Source organism: Neopsephotus bourkii, unplaced genomic scaffold, assembly GCF_033783945.1.
Source record: "Neopsephotus bourkii isolate Nb327-2 ecotype Australia unplaced genomic scaffold, CSIRO-AGI_Nbou_v1 NB_1792, whole genome shotgun sequence".
Taxonomy (NCBI): Eukaryota; Metazoa; Chordata; class Aves; order Psittaciformes; family Psittacidae; genus Neopsephotus; species Neopsephotus bourkii.
In genome coordinates, this window is record NW_026902266.1 from 10,141,403 (window position 1) to 10,164,051 (window position 22,649).

The 22,649-nt window shown below is 37.5% G+C and overlaps 1 protein-coding gene across 2 annotated transcripts in view; it reads right to left on the bottom strand.

The window, feature by feature from the left end:
• Positions 1-22,649, bottom strand: part of PDE3B (phosphodiesterase 3B) — a 96,226-nt gene that overhangs the window by 18,241 nt on the left and 55,336 nt on the right. Inside the window, exons 2-4 of one of the 2 annotated variants that reach the window (XM_061380481.1) lie at positions 6,303-6,353; positions 5,212-5,457; positions 1,227-1,366 (exon numbers count right to left, since the gene is read on the bottom strand). In XM_061380481.1, coding sequence (XP_061236465.1) covers positions 1,227-1,366; positions 5,212-5,457; positions 6,303-6,353 — 437 coding nt within the window. The remainder of the gene's footprint in view (positions 1-1,226; positions 1,367-5,211; positions 5,458-6,302; positions 6,354-22,649) is intronic. The other variant, XM_061380482.1, reaches the window with a different exon arrangement.

The window sequence follows — 22,649 nt, forward strand, 5'->3', positions numbered from 1 at the left end:
TCCAACAGTCTGTTTAAATCAATTTGGCCTCTGGTTATTTCTCGTGGCTATACCTGAGGAGGTTCTTTCAAACACTGGTCATTAAATCAGCATGAAAATACAATCTTTAAACTACTACTACTATTACTACTAGTATCTTCAATTATATTTTACACACAAAATTAAGTTTTGCCATGTTAAAACTTGAACAGCATATTTTACCAAGAGGAAAAAGCTATTGGCAAGGGCCAAATTATTTAAATGGTTCACTTCAAAATTAAACAAAATACTGACATAATAAATTCTAGGATGTGTGTTTATAAACTTTTATCTACTGCAAGTAAGTATCAGTTATCAGCATAATACATATTTTCTTTTAAAGAATGCCCTTATGACCTATGTAAAACCATTAAAATCTTAAGAAATACCAAGTGTATTAAAAAAAATAAAAAAGGCAGCAAACCCACACACATTTTAATGTATTTAAGCTACAACACAATTTCAAACAGCTGTTGGACTTTTCTTAGTTGATATTAAGCAAAACCATACACATTTAGACATTTAAATAAAACTAAATATGTGACATTTCACTCACAAGCCACATTAAACAAAAAAGAAAAAATGTACTATTATTGTAATCCTAATTTAACATGTAATCGTCATTCTGGAAAAAAAGACTATTTGCACCATACTGACTTAACAAGTAGAGAAGAGATGATTTTCTTAATCTATTTTACCGCTTGATTGATGACCATAGGAATAATAAATGTTGCAATACACACAACAGTGGCTACTAAATGAGAGAAAGTTATGTCATCTTTTTTTAATTAAAAAGAAACTAAAAAGAAAATATTTTTTAAACTAAGAATATGTTATAAAGGAAAGAAATTTTGCGGCATGTGAAAGTTGGAAAGAGATAAAATTTTAAGTAAAAAGAAAAAGAAGTCCATAAAGGTTTAGAAACTAAACAAGTCTGGTTTGCAACCTTTTTTTTTTTTTTCCTACTAAAACTGATAGGCATGCCATTCAACCTCAGAACGACCCAATTTCTACTTGAAATCAGAGTTACAAAGTATGGCATATTATTAAGTTGAAACATTTTTCCACTTTGTTCTGGCAGAATTTGGAGACTTGATTCGTAAGATTTTACACTAAACATTTCTGCTACCATGTTCCAACCTTGCAGACATGAACATTTCAGAAAGGCTGCATTTATTATTGCCCTTAAAATATGGTTAAATGCTTACCTTAATGTGTTATATTCCTGATGAGATCTCTTGCTGTTACTCCGTTCCCATCTAGATGCTGATTCCATAGGTGGGATACCAGAAACTCCTGAAGTTCGTCTCAGCTGTGGTGTTGGCAGGCTATTTCTGCTATTTAATCCCTGTTGAATAATTTAACCATGATTAAAATCTATGTAATTAAAAGCAGACATAAAATTTTATTTATGGTTTGTGAAGACTATTTATTGAAATTTTTTATACTGAAACAATAAGTACGGTATCTTACACTTACTCATTGCTCAAGAAAATAGAATAGATGCAAAGTATTTTGCTTACTAGGAATAATTATTTCTCGTATCTGTTTTTTTCTTTCTCCAAATTAAAATATGCAAAGACACTTGTAATCTGAATTGCATGTGGTCCAACAATTACTCTTCAGAGTTTTTAAAAATGGAGACCTTCTAGAGATTGTTGCAGTAGGATTATGGATTTCTTTTTTACATATCACAATCACATGACTATATAGTCAGCTCTCAAGATAGCCTGAGATTTTGATAACTGAGATATTAAATATTGATGGTGTAAATATTGTGGAGCTTCTGGAAAGGGCGATGCACAATGCACAGGATCAGTTCTAGTCCACCAAGGCTCCCTCTCTGCCTCCATACCAGCCCCACACCACTCAGAAACCTTCCCAGGCACTTCTCCACTCCCAGCCTGAACACTATGTTGGTTTAGGCACACTGCAGCCCAGGCACTGGGAGTCATCATTGTACTTGAACACAAAGCCCTCTGCAAAGCAGGACAATGCACTCAAACAGTCCTGTATGGAAATAACTCAGGACTTACTAGCTCTGCCTTACTGAAATACCCTCAGAAAAGTATATCCATGTTTAAGTAACAACTGGTAGAACCTAACTAATCGAAAGGATAGGATCACTGAACTGAAACTGCAAAGTCAGCTCTGGCATACCTGCACTCCTTGCACAGATGTTGCATTTTAAACAAATCTATAACCAAAAAAAAAAAAAAAAAAAGAAAAAAAAAATTATCTCTAACTGCATTCAATCCACAATCCATTTGCTAATACATTCCTAGATTTGGCACTCAGCGGAGGGAGGGGGGTGTGTGCAGGAGAATTCTTCTGCATGGCATAGATGTGAGTAAAAAGGACGCCAGGGGGAAAGGAAAAAAAAAAAAAAAAAACTTAAAACAAAAATCCAGAGCAATATTTGCAGTTTCAGGTAAGGTCTGCAGCGTTGTCTGTAGGGACAACTGACCCAAGGATACTACCATTTCAAAAGTCTGGCAAGAAATGACTTCGCAATTTTAAGCTTCTTCTGATGGTCAAAAATCACACTTAACTCACAAAGCTCTCACATATTTAAAAAAAAAATAATATAAAAAAATGAAAGTGTTGACACAAAAGAGTACAGTCTCTTAGCCTGAAAAATGAGACTGCTTTGGGTCCTTGATATGGGATGTACCTCTGCTTTGCTGCAAAGCTGTAGTCACACCCAGGAAGGTGGAAGTGGACAGGCAAAATAAGACCACCATACCACCCACAGAAACATGCAGCGGTCCTTAACCAGCCCTACCAGAAAGAGGACTGGAGGAGCCTGTTCTGTCTGCTATCGTATAGTGGTGGAGCTTTAAGGCTAGAATGAACTTCAGCAGAGCATATCAACCTCACCTGCATGCTCTCTGCAATAGTTGTAAATCCCCAACATTGGAGGAGAAATGTTCACTCCCTGAAACAAGTGCACTCATTAACACAGTATGGAAAGAAGGCCCCAACACTTGTATTTATTTTATCTTCTTCCTGGCTACTACAAGAATGAGGGAACAGAGAGGATATGACAAAACCCCCCTACTAGATAAAGAAGCAGAGAATAAACAAAACATGGGTAGCAAAGGACTAAGGAACTCTAGATTGCTATGTGCTAGCAAAGTCACTGGTAATCACTATACAAAGAGGAAAAATTCCTCTGGAAACAAAATCTAAACTGTGCCAGAAATTGAAGTTATTATGAAAACAATTTCGGTTACCAGCAATAGCAAGGCCAGGAGACAAAGGGTGTGGATACTCAAGTGCTTGCCTAGACAACTTTTATTTGCCTGAAATATTAAAACTGTTAACATCATGTCTGTTGATAACACCAGAAATCCACCAATCTGGAAAGTATACTGTGATACACTAGAAAATCTGGTGACAGTTCTGTCATGATGGAAGTGAAAAGTCTTTCTGTTGCAGAGGAGTTCTGAGATAATTTTTCATGCAATCAAGATTTCCTTTTTCTTTTTAGGAATTTAAATAGATCAGTGAATAGCACCAACAGGGCAGTTTATGCTTACCAAGAAATTTGAAGCAAAGAGTTACTATCAGACTACCAGTTATTACTTCAGTTTCTTTCTTTTCTTTGCCTTTTTTTTCTTTTTCTTTTTTTTTTTTCCCTCTTTATAATCAGAAGTAAAAAACAAAAAAAAAAACCCAAACCATAACTGAATTCACTTTGGAAGCCAGTCAGAGAAGAGAAAAGACCGTGTACATATGAACCTCAGCAAAGAAACAACTTCTTTGAAATATGGAGACTTTTTCTATTCCAAGTCAGGCAAAAAGAGACTGAGAAACTTTCAATACAGTCTGAGGAGTTCCATTTTGAAAAATACTTTCCGTGGTGTATCATAATCTGGAGTTTACCCCTAAACCTACATCAAAAACATTCAATGAATGACAGTGACAAGCGTGATTTTATCCATCTGGTAGACTAATATAAAATAAACAAACCCCCCAGACTTAGAGTTTCCTTCAGGAAGGAGGAAAAGAGAATAGCTGTGAAAAAAAAATGTAATCTTTCAATCTCACATAATCTTTATAACCAGTATTCAGCAATGAATATTTTTAATTTTAAACAATTCTGACTAGATGGATAGAATTAATTTAAATAGTTAGATTTTCACATTCACATAAATGATATTTTTCAGATTGGTATACCCATCTTTAGCAGTAAAGAAAAACATGCTGAATGATTATGATCCCTACCTAACTGATCTCTGCAAATATCCATGTGAAATTCTAAGTAATTTCATGCTGCAATAATCCTACGGGATCTGCCACAGAATGATCTGTGGACATTGAGCTTTTCCCTAAAAGCCTTTGTTGTGACACTGGTTCTCAACAGGTATTTCACAGGATGAATCTGGCTCAAAGCAGTTATCTGGCTCCAAAATAGCAAGCCAGTTTGGGACAAGCTGCCCACTGTCTGGAAATGGAAGCAACTACAGGGCAGGGAGCTCCCAGACCACCCTCCAAACAGTTTCATGCTGTCGATACTGGGTTACTCTAGCAAGTAATTCTAGTGCAGGTACACTGCAGCTAAGTTCCTATAGTTGAATATTTTTCCACCACATTCTTTAAGATGTCATATGGTAACTACATACTTGCTTTGACTCACGGAGAAGTGACAGTAGATTTACACACCAGTCCCATAATGGGATGTGCTGCACAGAAAGAAGAGTTATTTCTCCTTTTACATAGCTGATTTGCTTCTGTCTGATGGCTAGTTTGATGCTCACAAAAATAAATTTATTTGGACAAAAAAGGCCAATGAAAAAGCCACACTGACAGTAATTGCTTGATCAAGAATGTGGAGGAATCAAGGAGAGCCCTGTTTGTGCCATATCATGAGAATATAACAACTTCATTTTATTTTTGTTTTTAGCTTTTTTTAATCCTCTGTTTATTTTGAGGAATCGTGCATCAGCGTGTAGGCCAGTGCTTTTACCTGTCTATCCATCAACCCCTTAAATTTGCATTTTGGTACCTATCTACATTCCACTCGATATATTTTCACAGCTGCTCTCTTTTGACCTCAAACAAAGTTCACAGCTACTCAGTAAAGAAGTTACTATCTATACAATTCTTTCCAGATTAATTTTCCTTCTTTTTTTTTTTTTTTTTTTTTAATTGCAACACAGACATGAATGGGAATTAAAGTCATTTGACCTTGAGCAGCTTTTGATCTTTTTCAGCAGGATCCTCTATTTCAGGGTAGGGAAAGAAACCAGGAAATGGTGTGAATGGACTAGCCTTTGGCCTGCATGTGCCTGAGAAAGCACCAATTAAGCTATTAACGCTTCGAAGGGAAGAAATCACTTGTGGTGGAAGGGATGGGTCAGTCAGGAGGTCTGTTAGCATGCTCCGAGCCTCATTTAGTACTGAAAGATCAACTCCATTTCCACTGCCAGCATTCTAGAATAGATGGAAATGTTGCAAACTATTAACATCTCAAAACATTTCACAGTATTCTAAGATTTAAATAAGCATCTTATCCATTGCAAAAGTAAAATATAAGTTAAAAAAATAATGCAATGTACTTTTCTTTTGAAGAAAATATATACCTATACACATGTTTACACACCATTTTTGTGGGGTTTGCCCTCACAATAATAAAATATTTCAGAATGCAATGTTAGCTTTCAGTTTCTCCATTTAAGATAAAGATTTGGTGCCAGTTTTTTTTTATTTACATTTTCGTTACTTTCTTTCAAAATTAAGCTTAGTATTCCTATCTCTTTTAATAATATCAAAAGTAATTTTGGTGTCCTAACTGTCATAGACCTCTTACAGAGGTGCAATTTCCACAGCTTCATTACTTTCATTAACCCTAATTCTAATGAAACAAATCCTAACAATTCTGTAAAAAAAGTGATTAGTTTTTATTTGGTATAATTCTCTGAACTTGAACAGCACTAGCTGATTAGAGAGAAGGTTCAAGAGAGAGGGGGAGAAACAAACAATCAAGAAAAAATGTGAGAATCTGACAAACCTGCACTTGGTGACATTGCTGGGAAATCACTCCCTAACTTTATGCTATTGGATATTTCAAAAAATCCACTCTCACCTTAGGTTTGAGACTGTTCTCATATACACCACAGAAAGAAGACCCCCGACAACTTGGTCAGAACTGGTAAATATCAAGCCTCTCTTACACAGAGCTAGAATGTACTAGGCCAACTTAGGTAAATGAAACATCAACAGAAAAAAATTGAAACGTGACAATTTACAATGAACTCTATACTCAATCATATACTGACCTGGTAATAGGGCTTGTACCATTGCTTCAAATCCCAATCCCAAAGTATCATCTGCAAAGTGAAAAAAAAAAAAAAGATGATTAATTGGGGATACGGTAATGCTGTAAAACAACAATGGAATACATCTGGATTATGTGATGCAGCAGAAAACACTTCTCTCCATATATAACCTTAGGCCATCTTCTCAGTTAATGCTACCCCAGTAAAAGTCCTAAAGAAGAGTCTGAAGAAATTTCATACAACAGAGACATCTTAATGACAGAATTATTATATGGCCTTATTTATTTCACTATTTCTGGAATGTTTATAAATCATTTAACATGTTCATTAAATTAGGTGGTGACAGTGCTTTTCTGCTTCTATTCACCTCAACATATAAAAGTAAATCTATCCCAAAACCTCCAGTATATTTAATAATTTTTTTTCTTTCCAGAACCATTCAAAGAGTAGCAATTTTACAAATGCAGTGCAGAAAGGATTACATTAACATAATTTGGTATTTTAAAAGGCAAAAAGTTCCCCAGATTAAAACCTGATAATTTTAAAAGCATTTTCTTGCAGGAGGTTTTGTTAGGTTTTGCTTGAATATGGTTACAAATCTACATGTTCTCAATAACTTCACAAAATCCACCAAACCCGCAAAAGAACATCAACACAATCTGAAGATACTATCAGCTTCAAGTACGTCAACAGCACTAACTTTATTTCTGTTCTATACTGACAAAAAAATAAAAACAACATGCCAGAAATAAAATTCAATTGCCTGTTTTGCTTCAAAAGTATTCAGTCTTCCTAACTTGACAGATTCTTATTATTCTCTGATAAATGAACTCATTTGCAGAACATGTGTTCAAAAATAAACAAATATAAAGATAACCCTTTTTTCCCCCCTCTTTTCCATAACTACAGAGCATGAATAATGTGCCAATATCCCACTTGGCAGTTTATATTCTTAAGTCCTGTATGTTTTTCTGCTTATTTTTACAGGTAAGAACTATGTTTGGTTTTGTTCCTTTCAGGCTAACAGCACCTTAATGGACCAAACAGTGTTCCAGACTGTCACCTTCTTTCCAGCAGAAGGTGCAGAAAGTGTCAATAAACAAACACAGGCTGACATGTCAGCTGTAGCCAGGCAAGGGCATAATTTATAGGCTCTTCTTCTCTTCTGCTATCTTCATAGAGATACCATTAAACCATGTTTAAAGTTAATAGTTATGACTTACTATGAAAAGTGAAGAGATCCATCATTAAGTACATGCTTAAACTAGGAGTAAGATAGGCTATGTCAGACAGTCATAATATTGTGTACAGCAAGCAGGTCAAGAATTAATAATATAAGAATTTGAGTCTTTGGGGTTTTTTTTTTAAGTGATTAAAACTTCCATTTTTTATAATTGTTTTAATTAATATTTTTTAAACCTTAAGCATGAGATGACTGTTACACAGTCAGTGACAATCATTAAGATGATGATCACCAGCTGGCCATACTCATTTTGCATGATTATTTGGTTTTAGCATGATCATTGTAAAGACAAAGGGTTTTTTTTTTCTTCTGTAATAAACTAGAATTAGTTGTCCATCTGGGCATTTTTTCTTGTTTGTTTGTTTCTTTATTCTCAGGTATCTATTTCCAGACTGACATTTATTTACTGTATCAAACATAAGAAAATCTTTTGGTTTCATTCTGTTCTCCCTAGCTTGGATGCTGAGACTGCATTAATTTGCTTTACTGACTTTTGTCTCAACTAGCAACAAAGATCGTATGTCCATGTGAGTTTTGTTACTTGTATCAGCCACATTTGAAACTGATGGTCCATAAAATCATGTCAGTTTGCTGGCAATTTTGCAGACTATCATTAGGGGACACAAAGGAGGTCCCCCTCTTCTGATATTCTATTTTTCATTTAAATACTTGGTTAAGTTAGCTAATTTTACCTGTTTGTTGTATAAAAGAACATAATAAAATGTATATTCTTGCTAACTCCAGACTATTTCTCTGCCAAACTTTGAACTGCAACTGCTTTTACTGATACAATCTCCTTTATTCATTCTTTAAGCTTTTGTGTACATGTATGTTCACACACACATGCTCACATAAGGTACGCTGTTGTAATTCTGGGAACAATCTGTATGGCTAAACAAGTTCAAAACTTTCTTTTGGCTTTAGCCCTGCTATTGTAAAAAAAAAAAAGTTCAAAGTTGCAGAGGCAGCAAATATTTAACAGAAAGCGCCACTGCTGCATCTAGTGTCCCATATCAACCTAGTATACACAAGGTAAAATACTGTGCACAGCTCATGCAAAAATCTACTTCCAATGCAAACAATGGTTTGATATTTTAAATGGTAGGGCACCATTTTATAAAATTTTAATTAAAAAATTTCACAGGATGGATTCGTGATTGAAAACTTTCTGTTGTCATTTAAATCAGAATATTTAAGCGTCTCTGCTGATACCAATTTTACAGCAAAGAAACTAAAATAGTTTTAAAATAAACAAAACTTAAGCTTACTTGTATGGTGCCAAGAGTTTTTGGTTTGGGGTTTTCTTGTTTTGTTTTGTTTTTAAATTCACTATACATCACCATTAATTTGAAGTCATATCCCCTGAAAGAAGGCAGTGGTAGTATATTAACACAGCTGGCAAGCTACCACAATCTATATTAGCTGTAAAATGTTCAGGGCTCATTCCATGTGCCACACACAGAAGTGGTCAAAATAAGCTGATGAAAACTTTAAGCACAAAGCAGCAATCTCTTCTACTAAGCACAAAGGAAAAAAATGCAGATTACTATACAATGAATATCTTCCCATGGTAAATACAACTCAGTACTTCTCTATCCTAATCAAATCCTTACAGGTTAATAACGGGAGTTATTACCTTCCCTTAGCTGCTGACAACACACCACAAGATGGCACTCAAATCCAGAAAGCCTCCCCCACAGAAACAATTTCGGGAGAAAGGAATCGAAACCAGCTGCATATCCCTTAGCAGAATTTCAGCAGAATTGAAATGGTTTGAGGGACGGGGGATGTGTGGGGTGTGTGTGACACTTTCGAAGGTTAAGATCTGGTAAATTCTGCTTCTTTACAAAAACTTCTCCTTTTAAAGAAGAATTTACTCTCTACCATGCCATTCAGAAACTAACTGTAAAGAAACCATACTTTGTTTCTTGCTACTTAACGCTTAGTTTCATTAGCCTAACTTCATGCTTTACAAGTTAAATCTGGAATACTAAAAAAGCAGCATTTTTGGCATTATTTTGTTGAGAGTTTGGCAGTCAAAGCCTTGATTAATTCTGGTGGATCATTAACAAAAGTTACAAAGTATTCCTAGAGTTGCATGAATGTTGCAACTGGAGTAAAAAGGACACAAGTTTACTTTTAATGTGAATAGACCAAGAGACCTTAAAATAGGTCTTAGGCAGAGTCTTGGCAATTTTTGATTTTGCAACCATAAAAGTTGTTGCAAAAAGATCTGTAGTCTGTAACACTAAGATTTTGTAATCCACTGCACATAACTTTCTTCCTTGCCTCCTCCAACAAGAAACACCTGATCTAGGAGGGAACTGAGTCACAGAAGATTCAAGCTACAACTTAAACCTCTGCTTAGCAAGTCATACGCTTTTAAGCATCCATTCTCAGTGCCAACATCACAGCAATTGCACATCTGGGAGGTACTCTGAAAATAAAACTGCAGTGGGCTCCAATACTGCAGATGAAAGGTAAAAAAATGTATAGCCGCCTCTGCATAAGCACATATACCAAATTACCAGTCAGTTTGGAGAAAAAGTCCTCTTATCAGGCTGATTCTAACCCTAGAGTCTCCCAGTCCATTCAAAGAGCAGTGATCACACTTTCGTGATTTTTTATGATAAGAATTTTGAAGAACAATTAATGAAAACCAAAACCAAACCCCATGCATAACACAGAACTGTGCCTTGCTGTTTAACAGTCAGGAACTGTTAATGTTTATGCTTAACTACAATAATTGAATCTTTTTAGCCTATGAAATAAATTTCAACACAGTTAAAAGAATACAAGCCAGCTTATGAAAATCCTTTCAGTGTAAGTGACATGTTTTGATTTGGCCGCAGTCAGGCAGTGATAGGTTTAGTTCAAACTGAAACATGTCACTCAAAACAGGCAGCGAGTATCAACAGAAGGAATTTACATTACTGGAAATACAATTTTTTAAAAGGCTTTAAAAGTTGTTAAAGCTCAACAAATCCTCCAGAGGGTTGCTATTCTGAAGAATGACACTATATTCAGTTCTGTGGGTGGTTAGTCAAATCTAAGGAGATTTTAAAATACATATGACTTGCTGGAAATATGCAGGAAAACTGACAATAGACATCAGATATTACCTTTTGTTTATGTTTTCTCAATCAATGAAAACAGTATTTCCATATACTCCAGAGGCACTGTCATGCAATTCGAACTTGAGGATTTTAGAATCAACTTCTCTGACACTATTGGTAACACATCTATTCACTGGGGAGGAGGGGGAGGGAGAGGTGAGAGGAGTAGAAAAGGTGAAGGCCCTGATTGTTGAATCAACCCAAGAATTACCAAAACTTGAGGCTAGCACACATTGTCAGGAACATCAGAAATATTTGTTTAGAAAATACACAAGGTAACAGTAATAAAGGCCTTCCCTAATATAATACACCTTATAGTGCGGACAGCAACAAGAACAAACAATAAAAACTTTTACACAGAGCAAGGAAAAAAAATGCTCCTGAGAACTTTATAGACTAGATAAACTAAAACCAGATGAGAAAGGAGACAGTCAGTGAAAACCAGCTTCAGGGGATTTTGTTTGGTTTTTAGTGATTTTTCTAAACAGAACGTTATCTTTCCTGTAACAGTCAACCAGTATTTTCCAGGGCCTGTAAAAATGTGGCTTTCAGAAGTGAGTTGATGCCATGGAGGGTGAAGTTCTTTTGGATCTTCTTTGTGTGAGTGCCATAGCTTCATTTGGCTAAAGTCACACTGATTAGTATTTTCAACTTCTAAAGGTTTGAATGCAATAAAAGCCTATAGGGTTTACTTTTCTCAAGTTATAAACCAGTAGAAGTACTATAAAAGTAAATTAAGCACTTTGATACTTCTTTTTTACTTTAGTGCTCAGCTTAAACTATATCTTGCTAGATAAGTGTGTACTAATATTTTCAGAATAATTCAATTTATAAAATACAACATTTTATCATTTTAGCTATCTGAGAATTACTTGTGTTTATGCAAAGTTATACTAAGGACAATATTCATACTTATGTTTCAGAGCTAAGAAATCTAAAAATCAATTCTAAAATTAAATATAATTAATATTTACTCTATAACCTAAGCTGAAATGTGAACACTGAGGCCATACACAATGTAGTATCGCTGTTTGATTGCCTGAACTAGGTAAGGGGAAAGTTTTAGTTCCAATGATGATATTGTTCAGAAGATTCAGCCTGTGCTTTAATGCTTATTAAGAAAACTTGTCCTACTTGCCATCACCCATTCACATTCCATGCTCCAACATGGGGAGAAAACAAGTGCAAAAATGAGCTTCTACTTCTGACTGAGTCTTTCATTGGTCAGCTATAAAAGATTCCTAGTTGCTAGTAGCATCTGTTTGACACCATTAGGCATTAGCTCCATAAATAAGTATTTCCATAGCAACCAAGCATAGAATTAACTAAACAATGAAAGCAACACCATAGCAACTTGATTCAGAAATCAACTCTGTAAAACATCACCTCATTCAAAAGCTAAATTCTACAACCAGATGAGAAACTAATTTATTGTGAAATATGAAAAAGGTATCCTCACTTATCCCTTTCTTTTTATGACTGCCTTTCAAATGTGACTGATGCTAGATTCATTGATTTTACTTCTAAATTAGTTTTTTCTAATCCATGTAATTTAATGACACAAAACCAACACAGCAGTATACAACTAGAAGTCTTGATTTTATTTATTTCTGGGGGTTTCTCCCTCTCTCTAAAAAAGGTAGATTTTGAAAAACAGTATGTTATTAGGCAGTTAAGTTGTATTCAGTAACTAAGGTGATGCAACCAAAGATGACTGTCAAAGTAGAGATAGCATTATTTAGATAACACAGACAACATGCTATTGTGAAATCTTGCAGGCCAAGATGACAGCCACTAGAGTAAATTATTGTAATCAAGGCAAAATTTAGCACTTGGAGAAATCATTCAATACAATACTTAAGGCATTTAGAGTCACAATATTTCTCCACTCACTAAACCTTCCACAAAAATAAATGGGACAGGAAAAAATAGGATATTTTTTGAGTCTTACTACTTATCACTTCCTGACTCTATACAATTTATTTATCCAAGGTTGCAAATGGCTAATAGGTTATGAAGTCTGCAGATAGCCACAATCTTTTAACAGAAACTAAGTGTTTGCATGAGTCCAAGGTTTAGATACATGTACTGAAGGAAACAGACGTATCCTGCCCTAGATGCTGTTTTTGACTCTACTGGACTCTTTTATGAAAGGCATTATCTTCAATTTTTTAGGAAGTCTAGAAACTTCCTTCAAAAGAAAGAAACTTACTTCTACTTTATTGCTTTAGTTAATACTATTCTATACATTAAATAGTTCCTGCAACATATCTGGCCAAACACGTAAGAATAACACTGGAACATACAGGTGTCTGGACACCATAATATTTCCACCAGACTCCACAGTATTCTGTTCTTCCCTGGAAATGCAAATCTTTGACAAGAGCGGCACCTAAGTAAACTTTAACAAATCACTTTAGAGTGTTCATGTATTTAGTTACTGTTTTCAGTAACTTTGTCCTCAGCACAGGTATAAAAGCAGAGCAAAAATGTTCCACTGTTACACCTTCAGGAGGCTTATTTTTAAAGTTAATATTTCTCCCTGTGAGCTGAAAAAATATTTTTTGGTTGGTTGGGGTTTTGTTTCTTTTTTAATGTTTGTTTCATTTGTTTGTTTTTAAAATGCCATGCTACTTCTGCTTTTGTAACCAGGAGTATCAAGCAGGTCAGCTTCTACTTTTTCTGCTGTAGGAAGTTTTATGGGAGTTTTATTGCTTGTTATGTTTGCTCTGATCTTCCTTTAAATATTTTTATTTGAAGTTCTTCAAATGTTTCAAAAAGTTTCTAAAAGGTGTTTTGCCTATCAAGGGAATGTAGGATGTTGGTTGGGTTTTTTTTGGTATTTGGTTGGTTTTCTTTTCTTCTTATGTAGGTAATGAAAAAATGGCTAAAACCACACTTAGGTCATTTCCTGTTCCTTCTAGGTTTTGTCAGACTTGCACGTCAGACTAAAGGCCAGCCAGTAATTTACGGCAAGTGGGGGAGGGAGGCCAGAGGAAAAGAGTCTGCTATGTGCAGATGCTTTAATTGCCCATTATAAGCATTTTCCTTTGGAGCATGTGGTCCCAATCACCATCAAAGAGAAGAAATAGTGCTAGGTGGATTATTGCTCTGACTGAGTACAGTTGCTTCGGTGTTCCGGAATTCTGTACTTTTACTGTCATCCAAAACCTAAAACCATTTTTTAAAGTTGTGTTTGTTTTACGCAAAAAGCAAAATCTAGAAATTGCTCCCAAAACATCCTTTTCACATTTACCTATTGGATTATTTTACAGTTACACATACTAAAAACCTTTACTGCTGTGTTGACACACTGTCGATGTGTCATATCGGAACAGAAGGAGAGAGCAACCTTACATTTTGTCTTTCTGTAATAGAAGGATAAGCACAAATCTTATGCTGAAGGATTTTACTGTATGCTGATATTTTCTTCATGCAGTAACTAAAAACACTAGAGATGAACCAATTTCCCCTCTATTTACTTGAATTTTTTAACCAATGGGTTTTTTCTGCCTCTTACACTAGAGATATAGGAGTGAGTCTCTAGATCTTTTTTCCTCCCAGCAAACAGAGAAACTATTTCATATGACCTCAAGTTGGGTTTTTTTTCAGCACTGAGCTGAAGAAAAGGAGATATTGAATTTTTCAAAGATTTTTATAACAACTTTCTCTATAAAAATCTCTTAAAAATACTTACATTTCTCCTCTCCTCCCAGGTACCCCTCAAACAAGCAGCATAAAATTAAGCTGTACAACTCTTGTCAGCCAAAAACTAACATGAATGTGAGAATGGGTCACATCAAATGAATTAGACCAAACGATCATCTAGACCAACCTCAAGATAAGAATGTTTGTAACTAAACTGTGTTAATCCTTAGAATATTTGTCAGCCTCAGCAACAAGGAGCCCTAAGTTGTATGCCTTGCATATTACAAAGGCCAGTAGGTTTTTCATCTTTGCATTTCTCTGATCATCTTTTCAGAGCCTACATAAACTTCTGGCAGATACAGTATCATACACCAAGGCATTTCACAAGTTAAGTAAGGATTACACAAAGTTACCTTCCATTCTGAATCTGTCAGCACCAAATTCCTACAGTGGGGAAGCAAACAATCTGCAACACTTTCATGAATTCTATCCACTGAACAACTTGATTTTGCAAAACCTTACAGTTGTTCCCCCCCAAGCTAACTTCAGGCACAAGACACTATTTTTCTCAGACCATGAGGCTGTACTTTCAAATCCCCCAGGCTAGATCAGAGACACAGCATCTTCAGAGTAACAAAATGACTAAACACTGCCACTTTTTTATTTTATCGCATCAACTGCTGTCTTAAGGATTTTTACAAATTGTGACAAGGTACAAGCTTTACACAAAACAGTTTTGTTTTCTTTATATAACTTGATGATGACCCAAAAAGAAACATTACAGGGACCGAAGTTAGGGAAGTGAGCTGAAAGAAACTGGTCAATAAGCCAAAGAAGATATTATGTCATAAAGGAAAGCAAATATTGCTGCAGTGCTGTGGTTGGGAGTTATGCATGGGGATTGAACTAACTAAATTCTCAGCTGCTCAAGCTAAAGAATTAAAAGCAATAATTTAAAAACAGATGAGAGTATAATTATGAGTTTGATTACAAAAGCACTTGTTAGTGAAAGTCAAATCAGTATTAAAAAAAAACCCAAACTTAATGGATATGTTTCTGGTTGAAGTGCCAGGAAATACAAGATGAGATCTCTTGGGGGAAAAAAATATTGAAACTCTGAAGAACGTCGTACAGATTGCTGTCAGAAACAGAGAAGAACAAGGGAATGCAAATTGCTGCATTCAACAGAAAGTGCCAATTTACTTTTCTCTAATGTATTCATGTTAAGTAGTACTTTAGTTGGCAGCTTCACAAGCAGCTGAGGGGGAAAAAAAAAGAAAAAAAATCAAACAGCAGCAGATTTGAAAGAACAGAGAAAATTATTTTCCACGTAGTAATGTGATGCTGCTCTAAATGGGAAAAAAAAAAAAAAAAAAGAAAACCCACAAACAACCCAAAACTTGATAAACTCATCCATCCAGGAAGACAGTATGCAGTCAGACACCTCTGTGGTAGTTGTTACTACTTGCTAATCTTGCTATGAAAAGGCTATCTACGAAAAGATTGAGGAATGAACAAGCTCAGTTTTCAGTTACAAGATGGAAAAAGAGTCCCCATTACCGTGAAACTCCAAAAGTCCTTGTGAAATGTGTTGGGTTGTTGTTTTTTTAGATAACACTTAATAGCACATCCTCCTGAAATGTACTCACTTTATGTAGATATACGCTGAATTTCACACTCTGCTAATATGGTAATTAATGGTACATTTCCAGGAAAGAAAAATCATCTCTGTGCCACAATCAGCATCTCCAAAACTACAGCTTCTTTTCTTCATTGGCCTCTTCATCAGTTATGTTTCATCCTGCTGTTCAAACTATCACCAGACTCTCCCTTGGTTGAAGACAAGGCATAATGTATAGCCTACTACATGCAAAGGTAATGTATGTATGTAGTATCCTACCCAAAAACCTGTTTTCATTTCAGTGTTTTGACTTACTCTCTAAGGCACTTTGCTGCCCAATTCACGAGCATAGCTTACGGTTAGGTGCAACATTCTCATTGCAAACGCATAGGAAATTCTAGTTGACTTGTTCCCTATTCTAAGTAACCTGACTTCTGCTTCTACAAGTGGTTACCTTAAGATTTCAAAAAGTGATTACCCCCCCCAAAAAACCTCAAACCTTTTGATAAATCAAGTTGAAATGACCTTAAAAATATGCAGACTTCACTATTATTTTTTTCTTTTATTTGATAGCATGGCTGAAATGGAGAAACTAAGGTCAAATGGAGAAAGAAGGTAAAAATGTGGCAAGTGTCTTCCAGCAATTGTAAGACTGTAAGACTAGCTTGCCAGCCTTTTCTATACAAGCAGAACATTGGGATGTTTTTTTAAACTGCAAGACATTTTTGACAAAATCATCACAATAGTGAACAACACTGCCAGTGAGAATATCATTTGCCATTTGGGACAAGGATTACAATAAAGTTGCAGTGTAGCATGCCCAATAAATCTATCAAATATTATAAATGCATGCAAAGTAACTTTTCCTTGGGGAATACCACTAATTTTTGTATTTCCCAGCTTTTTATTAATAGCCTTTAATGTGTTTTCTATGAAGTCTCTTTTAAACTATGTTTTCAAAATAGCTATTAATGAGGTGAACCTAACAAAAACAAGTCCACACTATCTGTGACTAATTCTGTTCCTATCAACAAATTCAACTCTCAGCTAGCATGTCCTCTTGCATATGTTTTGACTTTACTTGGTTTTTTTTTAAGTAGAAAAGATGAAAATACCAAGAATTTAAAGCTAACCATAGAAAAACTATGGGATGCCAAGATTCCAGCAGTATCTAACTCGAAAATTATTGTCCCAATGAGGCAAGAAAAAAAAGCTTTTGCAAAATTAATCAGACCATTTTAATTGGCTGTTCCATTTCATAAAGACTATCAGTCTTTCAAAAGGCAAATCATTATATAGTTGGGGAGGAGGGTGTTTAACTGAAATCTATGTACCTCATGCTTTAAAAACAATTATTTTTTCCATGACAGGAATTATAGTTTTAATTCTAAAATTAATACATATATCCTCTAAAACATTTAATTACAATCTTTACACTGAAATGTAACAATTAGATTTTTTGTCCTCTGAGTATTTTAATGTATCAGTTAACTTAATATATTCAAAATGTATATATTAGTCAAATACCCTTGTAAAGTACAAACTAAATAAGGAGATAGACTGGCCAAAATAAATAATCAAATATTTAATCATGCCTGATCCAACTCATGAAAGATAAGATTTAATTATAGTAACCTTCAAAGGAGTAAAATCTTTATAACGTGGTATAACCAATTACAAGTTGTGTGTTGTGTCACAGGACTAGAAATTAGCAGCTACTACATCAGCTTCTAAAGAGATCCAGAAGAATGTGGGGAAACTGTCAGAGGAAACGGACAGAAACTAGGAAGGTGGAGGGAGAGAAGCCCTGCAAAAAGAGTTTATAGATGCACCATTTAAATGACACATTGACAAAAATCAGTAGGATTTTCATATGTGGATACCATGGCCAACAAATCTACTTTTGAAATAGATTGCACACAGCAATAGAAGTGAACCAGTCAGCCGCTGTACTTTGATCTTAAACAAAACCAACAAAAACCTTGGACAGAGTTTCCCCTTAACCTCCCTGAAGAAATCGTATTTACATGGGAAGAACGAAATAGATCTCCTCTGGGTTACCAATTTATTAAAACATAGAAAGTAAAGAATAAGAGTAGAAATTTCACACACACACAAAAAAATGGCCAGTGGCACTTCATCAAAGGCTCGATCTGAGATCTATCTTAATCAACTCAAAATGAACTGAAAAGGCAAGAGAAGTCTGAAGTGTCAACATATACTGAGGACACAGAATTCCTGAGGATAGTCAGAAATAGATTTGATTGTGAAAAAGCATCAATAGATCTGAATACAGAGAGTAAATTGGCAATAAGACATTGCTGAAATTCAGTACTAGCTGAAGAGTAAACGCTGAGAAAAAAAATAAATTTTAAACTAGTTATTTAGAAAGCTGGGCTCATATTACATCAATAGCAACCAGGAAAGAGATCTTGAAGTCATTTGCATCAGCCCAATTCTCAACATTAAATAAAATATTAGAGAAGCAATGTGAAACAATACAAAAGTGTCACTGCATAAATCTGTGCTATGCGCACACTGAGTGCTGCCTGTAGATCATAGAATCATAGAATAGTTAGGGTTGGAAAGGACCTTAAGATCATCATGTTCCAACCCACTGCCATGGGCAAGGACACCTTGCTCTAAACCATATCACCCAAGCCCTCATCCAACCTGGCCTTGAACACTGCCAGGGATGGAGCATTCACAACCTCCCTTGGCAACCTATTCCAGTGCCTCACCACCCTAACAGGAAAGATTTTCCTTCTTATATCTAATCTAAACTTCCCCTGTTTAAGTTTTAACCCATTACCGCTTGTCCTATCACTACAGTACCTAATGAAGAGTCCCTCCCCAGCATCCCTATAGGCCCCCTTCAGATACTGGAAGGCTGCTATGAGGTCTCCATGTAGCCTTCTCTTTTCCAGGCTGAACAGCCCCAACTTTCTCAGCCGATCTTCATATGGGAGGTGCTCCAGCCCCTGATCATCCTCGTGGCCCTCCTCTGGATTTGTTCCAACAGATCCATGTCCTTTTTATGCTAAGGACACCAGAACTGCACACAATGCTCCAAGTGAGGTCTCACGAGAGCAGAATAAAGGGGCAGGATCACCTCCTTCGACCTGCTGGTCACACTCCTTTTGATGCAGCCCAGGATACAGTTGGCTTTCTGGGCTGCAAGTGCACACTGAAGCTGGCTCATGTTCATTTTCTCATCGACCAGCACCCCCAAGTGCTTCTCCGCAGGGCTGCTCTGAATCTCTCCTCTGCCCACCCTGTAGCTGTGTCTGGGATTGCTCTGACCGAGGTGTAGGACCTTGCACTTGGCATGGTTAAATTTCATAAGGTTGGCATCAGCCCACCTCACAAGCGTGTCAAGGTCCCTCTGGATGGCATTCCTTCCCTCCAGCGTATCAACCGAACCACACAGCTTGGTGTCATCGGCAAACTTGCCGAGGGCGCACTCAATCCCACTGTCCATGTCAGCGATGAAGATGTTGAACAAGACCGGTCCCAAAACCGATCCCTGAGGGGCACCACTCGTTACTGGTCTCCAGCCGGACATTGAGCCATTGACCACAACTCTTTGTGTGCAGCCACCCAGCCAGTTCTTTATCCACTGAGTCGTCCATTCATCAAATTGATGTCTCTCCAATTTAGAGACAAGAATGTCGTGTGGGACAGTGTTGAATGCTTTACACAAATCCAGGTAGATGACATCAACTGCTTTACCCCTGTCCATCAGTTCTGTAGTCCCATCATAAAAGGCCACCAAATTGGTCAGGCAGGATTTCCCCTTAGTGAAGCCATGCTGGCTGTCACCAAGCACCTTGTTGTTTTTCATGTGCCTTAGCATGCCTTCCAGGAGAATCTGCTCCAAGATTTTGCCAGGCACAGAGGTGAGACTGACTGGTCTGTAATTCCCTGGGTCATCCATTTTCCCCTTCTTGAAAATGGGGGTTATATTTCCCTTTTTCCAGTCGTTGGGAACTTCACCTGACTGCCATGATTTTTCAAATATGATGGCCAGCGGCTTAGCAACTTCATTTGCCAGCTCCTTCAGGACCCACGGATGGATTTCATCAGGACCCATGGACTTGTGCACATTCAGATTTTTAAGATGGTCTCGAACCAATTCCTCTCCTACAGTGGGCCCAAGGTCTTCATTCTCACAGTCCCTGCGTCTGCCTTCCAAGACTTGGGTGGTGCGGTCAGAGCCTTTGCTAGAGAAGACCGAGGCAAAGAAGTCATTCAGAACCTCAGCCTTCTCCAAATCCTGTGTAGCTAGTTCACCCGAGAGCTTCCTGAGGGGGCCTACGTTCTCCCTAATCTGTTTTTTATTTGCTATGTACCTGTAGAATCCCTTCCTGTTATCCTTAATATCCCTAGCCAAGTTTAATTCTAACTGGGCCTTAGCTTTCCTGACCTGGTCCCTAGCTTCCCGGACAACATCCTTGTACTCTTCCCAGGCTGCCTGTCCTTGCTTCCACTTTCTATAAAACTCTTTTTTCATTTGAATTTTCCTCAGGAGCTCCTTATCCATCCAAGGAGGTCTCCTGGCCCTCCTGCTGCACTTCCTTCTGGTTGGGATGCAACACTCCTGAGCTTGTAGCAGGTGATTCTTGAAGACCAACCAAGAGTCTTGAGCCCCCCTGCCCTCTAGGGCTATATCCCATGGAACCTTACTAAGCAGGTTCCTGAAGAGGCCAAAGTCTGTTCTTTTGAAGTCTAGGGCAGTGCTGCATGCTCTTCTCACTGTCCTAAGGATCTCAAATTCAACCATCTCGTGGTCGCTGCATCCAAGGCTGCCCTGCAGTGCCACATTTCCAACCAGCCCTTCCCTGTTGGTGAGCATGAGGTCAAGCTTGGCACCTCTCCTTGTCAGTTCCTCTATTACTTGCAGAAGGAAGTTGTCTTCCACACAGTCAAGGAACCTCCTGGATTGCTTGTGCTGGGCTGTACCATCATTCCAACAGATGTCAGGGTGGTTGAAGTCACCCATGAGAACGAGGGCCTGTAAGCATAAGGCTTTTCCTACCTGCCTATAGAGTGCTTCATCCACAGATTCCTCTTGATCAGGTGGTCTATAACAGATCCCCACACTAATGTCTCCCATTGCTGTTTTCCCTTTAACCCTGACCCACAAGCTCTCTGTTAATTGCTCACCAGTCCCCAGACAGAGTTCCATACTCTCCAGCCTATCCCTAACATAAAGGGCAACTCCCTCTCCGCGCCTGCCGAGCCTGTGTTTTCTAAAGAGTCTGTAACCTTCCATTCCAACACTCCAGTCACAGGAGCCATCCCACCATGTTTCTGTGATACCTATTATATCATACCCCCGTAGACGAGCACACATCTCTAATTCTTCTTGTTTGTTCCCCATGCTATGGGCATTTGTATAGAGGCATCTGAGCTGAGCTCCAAATGAAGCTGGCTCATTGGCTGGAGCAGCCGGAATATCTCTACATTGCTCCGAGCATTTATTATAGGTGCTGGCAACTGACTGGGTGTGTTGGGATGGAATGATGCCCCCCTCCCCCAACACATCTAGTTTAAAGCCTCCTTAACCAGTCTGGCAAGCCTCCTACCAAAACTGTTCTTCCCCTTCTTCATAGGACCAGCTCCACCAGCCCCTGCTAGACCTGGCCTACAAACTTGGGTCCCATGTTCAAGACACCCAAACCCCTGACTGTGACACCACCCTTTTAACCGTTTATTAACCTGGCCAATCCTCCTAGCTTTTTTTTAGGTCCTCCCCTGTATCCTGGAGAACAGATGAAAAGACTAGCTGAGCTCCAGAGCCCTTAACCACCTCTCCCAGGGCTCTGTAGTCCTTCTTTATGTTCCCCAGGCTATTACTATCTATACCCCTAGCACCCACATGTATCACCAGAAGTGGGTAATATTCCGTGGGGCTTACCAGAGCAGGCAGCCTCTCTGCCACATCCCTGATCTGTGCCCCTGGTAGGCAACACACCTCCCTTGAGACCGGGTCAAGCCGACAGATGAGTGCTTCTGTCCCTTTCAAAGTAGAATCCCCTTCTACTATCAGCAGATCTATCAGCATAGAAGAAATAAAAAAAGGATGTGCTATAAGAGAAATCAAAGATTATACTGTGAGGAGCTACACAGACTGACATCCCTGTAAATGTGAGGAAAACACAGGATTGTAACAATGCTCTGTAGTTACCAAGGTTATGGAGAAGGTAAATACAGAACCATTAGTCACTGTTCACAACCACATGAATGAGGGCCATGTAATCAGATCATCTGGCAGCAGGCTTAAAACAAATCAAAGGATAAATCTCACACACCACATAATTAAATTATTGCAGTCATCGCTGCAGGTTTTAAAGAAGCTAAATGTAACCAAAGATGTCAAAAAAGGTTCACAGATCAATCTATGGCTATCCAACACAGCCCAGACATATCCCTCTAGCTAGGACGGCACAAACTGTCATTTGTCAAAACATGTCTGAGAAGCCCAGAGGGAAAAAAAAACACAAACCACTTCATAAAAAACGCTGGGTGGACCAGTTTGATATTATCTCCAAATAATGGAGATGATGGGTCCAATTAAATAGGCCCATCTTAGCAACTTTCCTAGTTGCAGCAAACTGTACTGTCCTTTTATATCCTTAGGAAGTTTCCTTCTAAGGCCTGGTTATGGAGTGGCTCCCCTCATCCATCTCTGTTGTTGAACTACAGCTCTCAAGTGC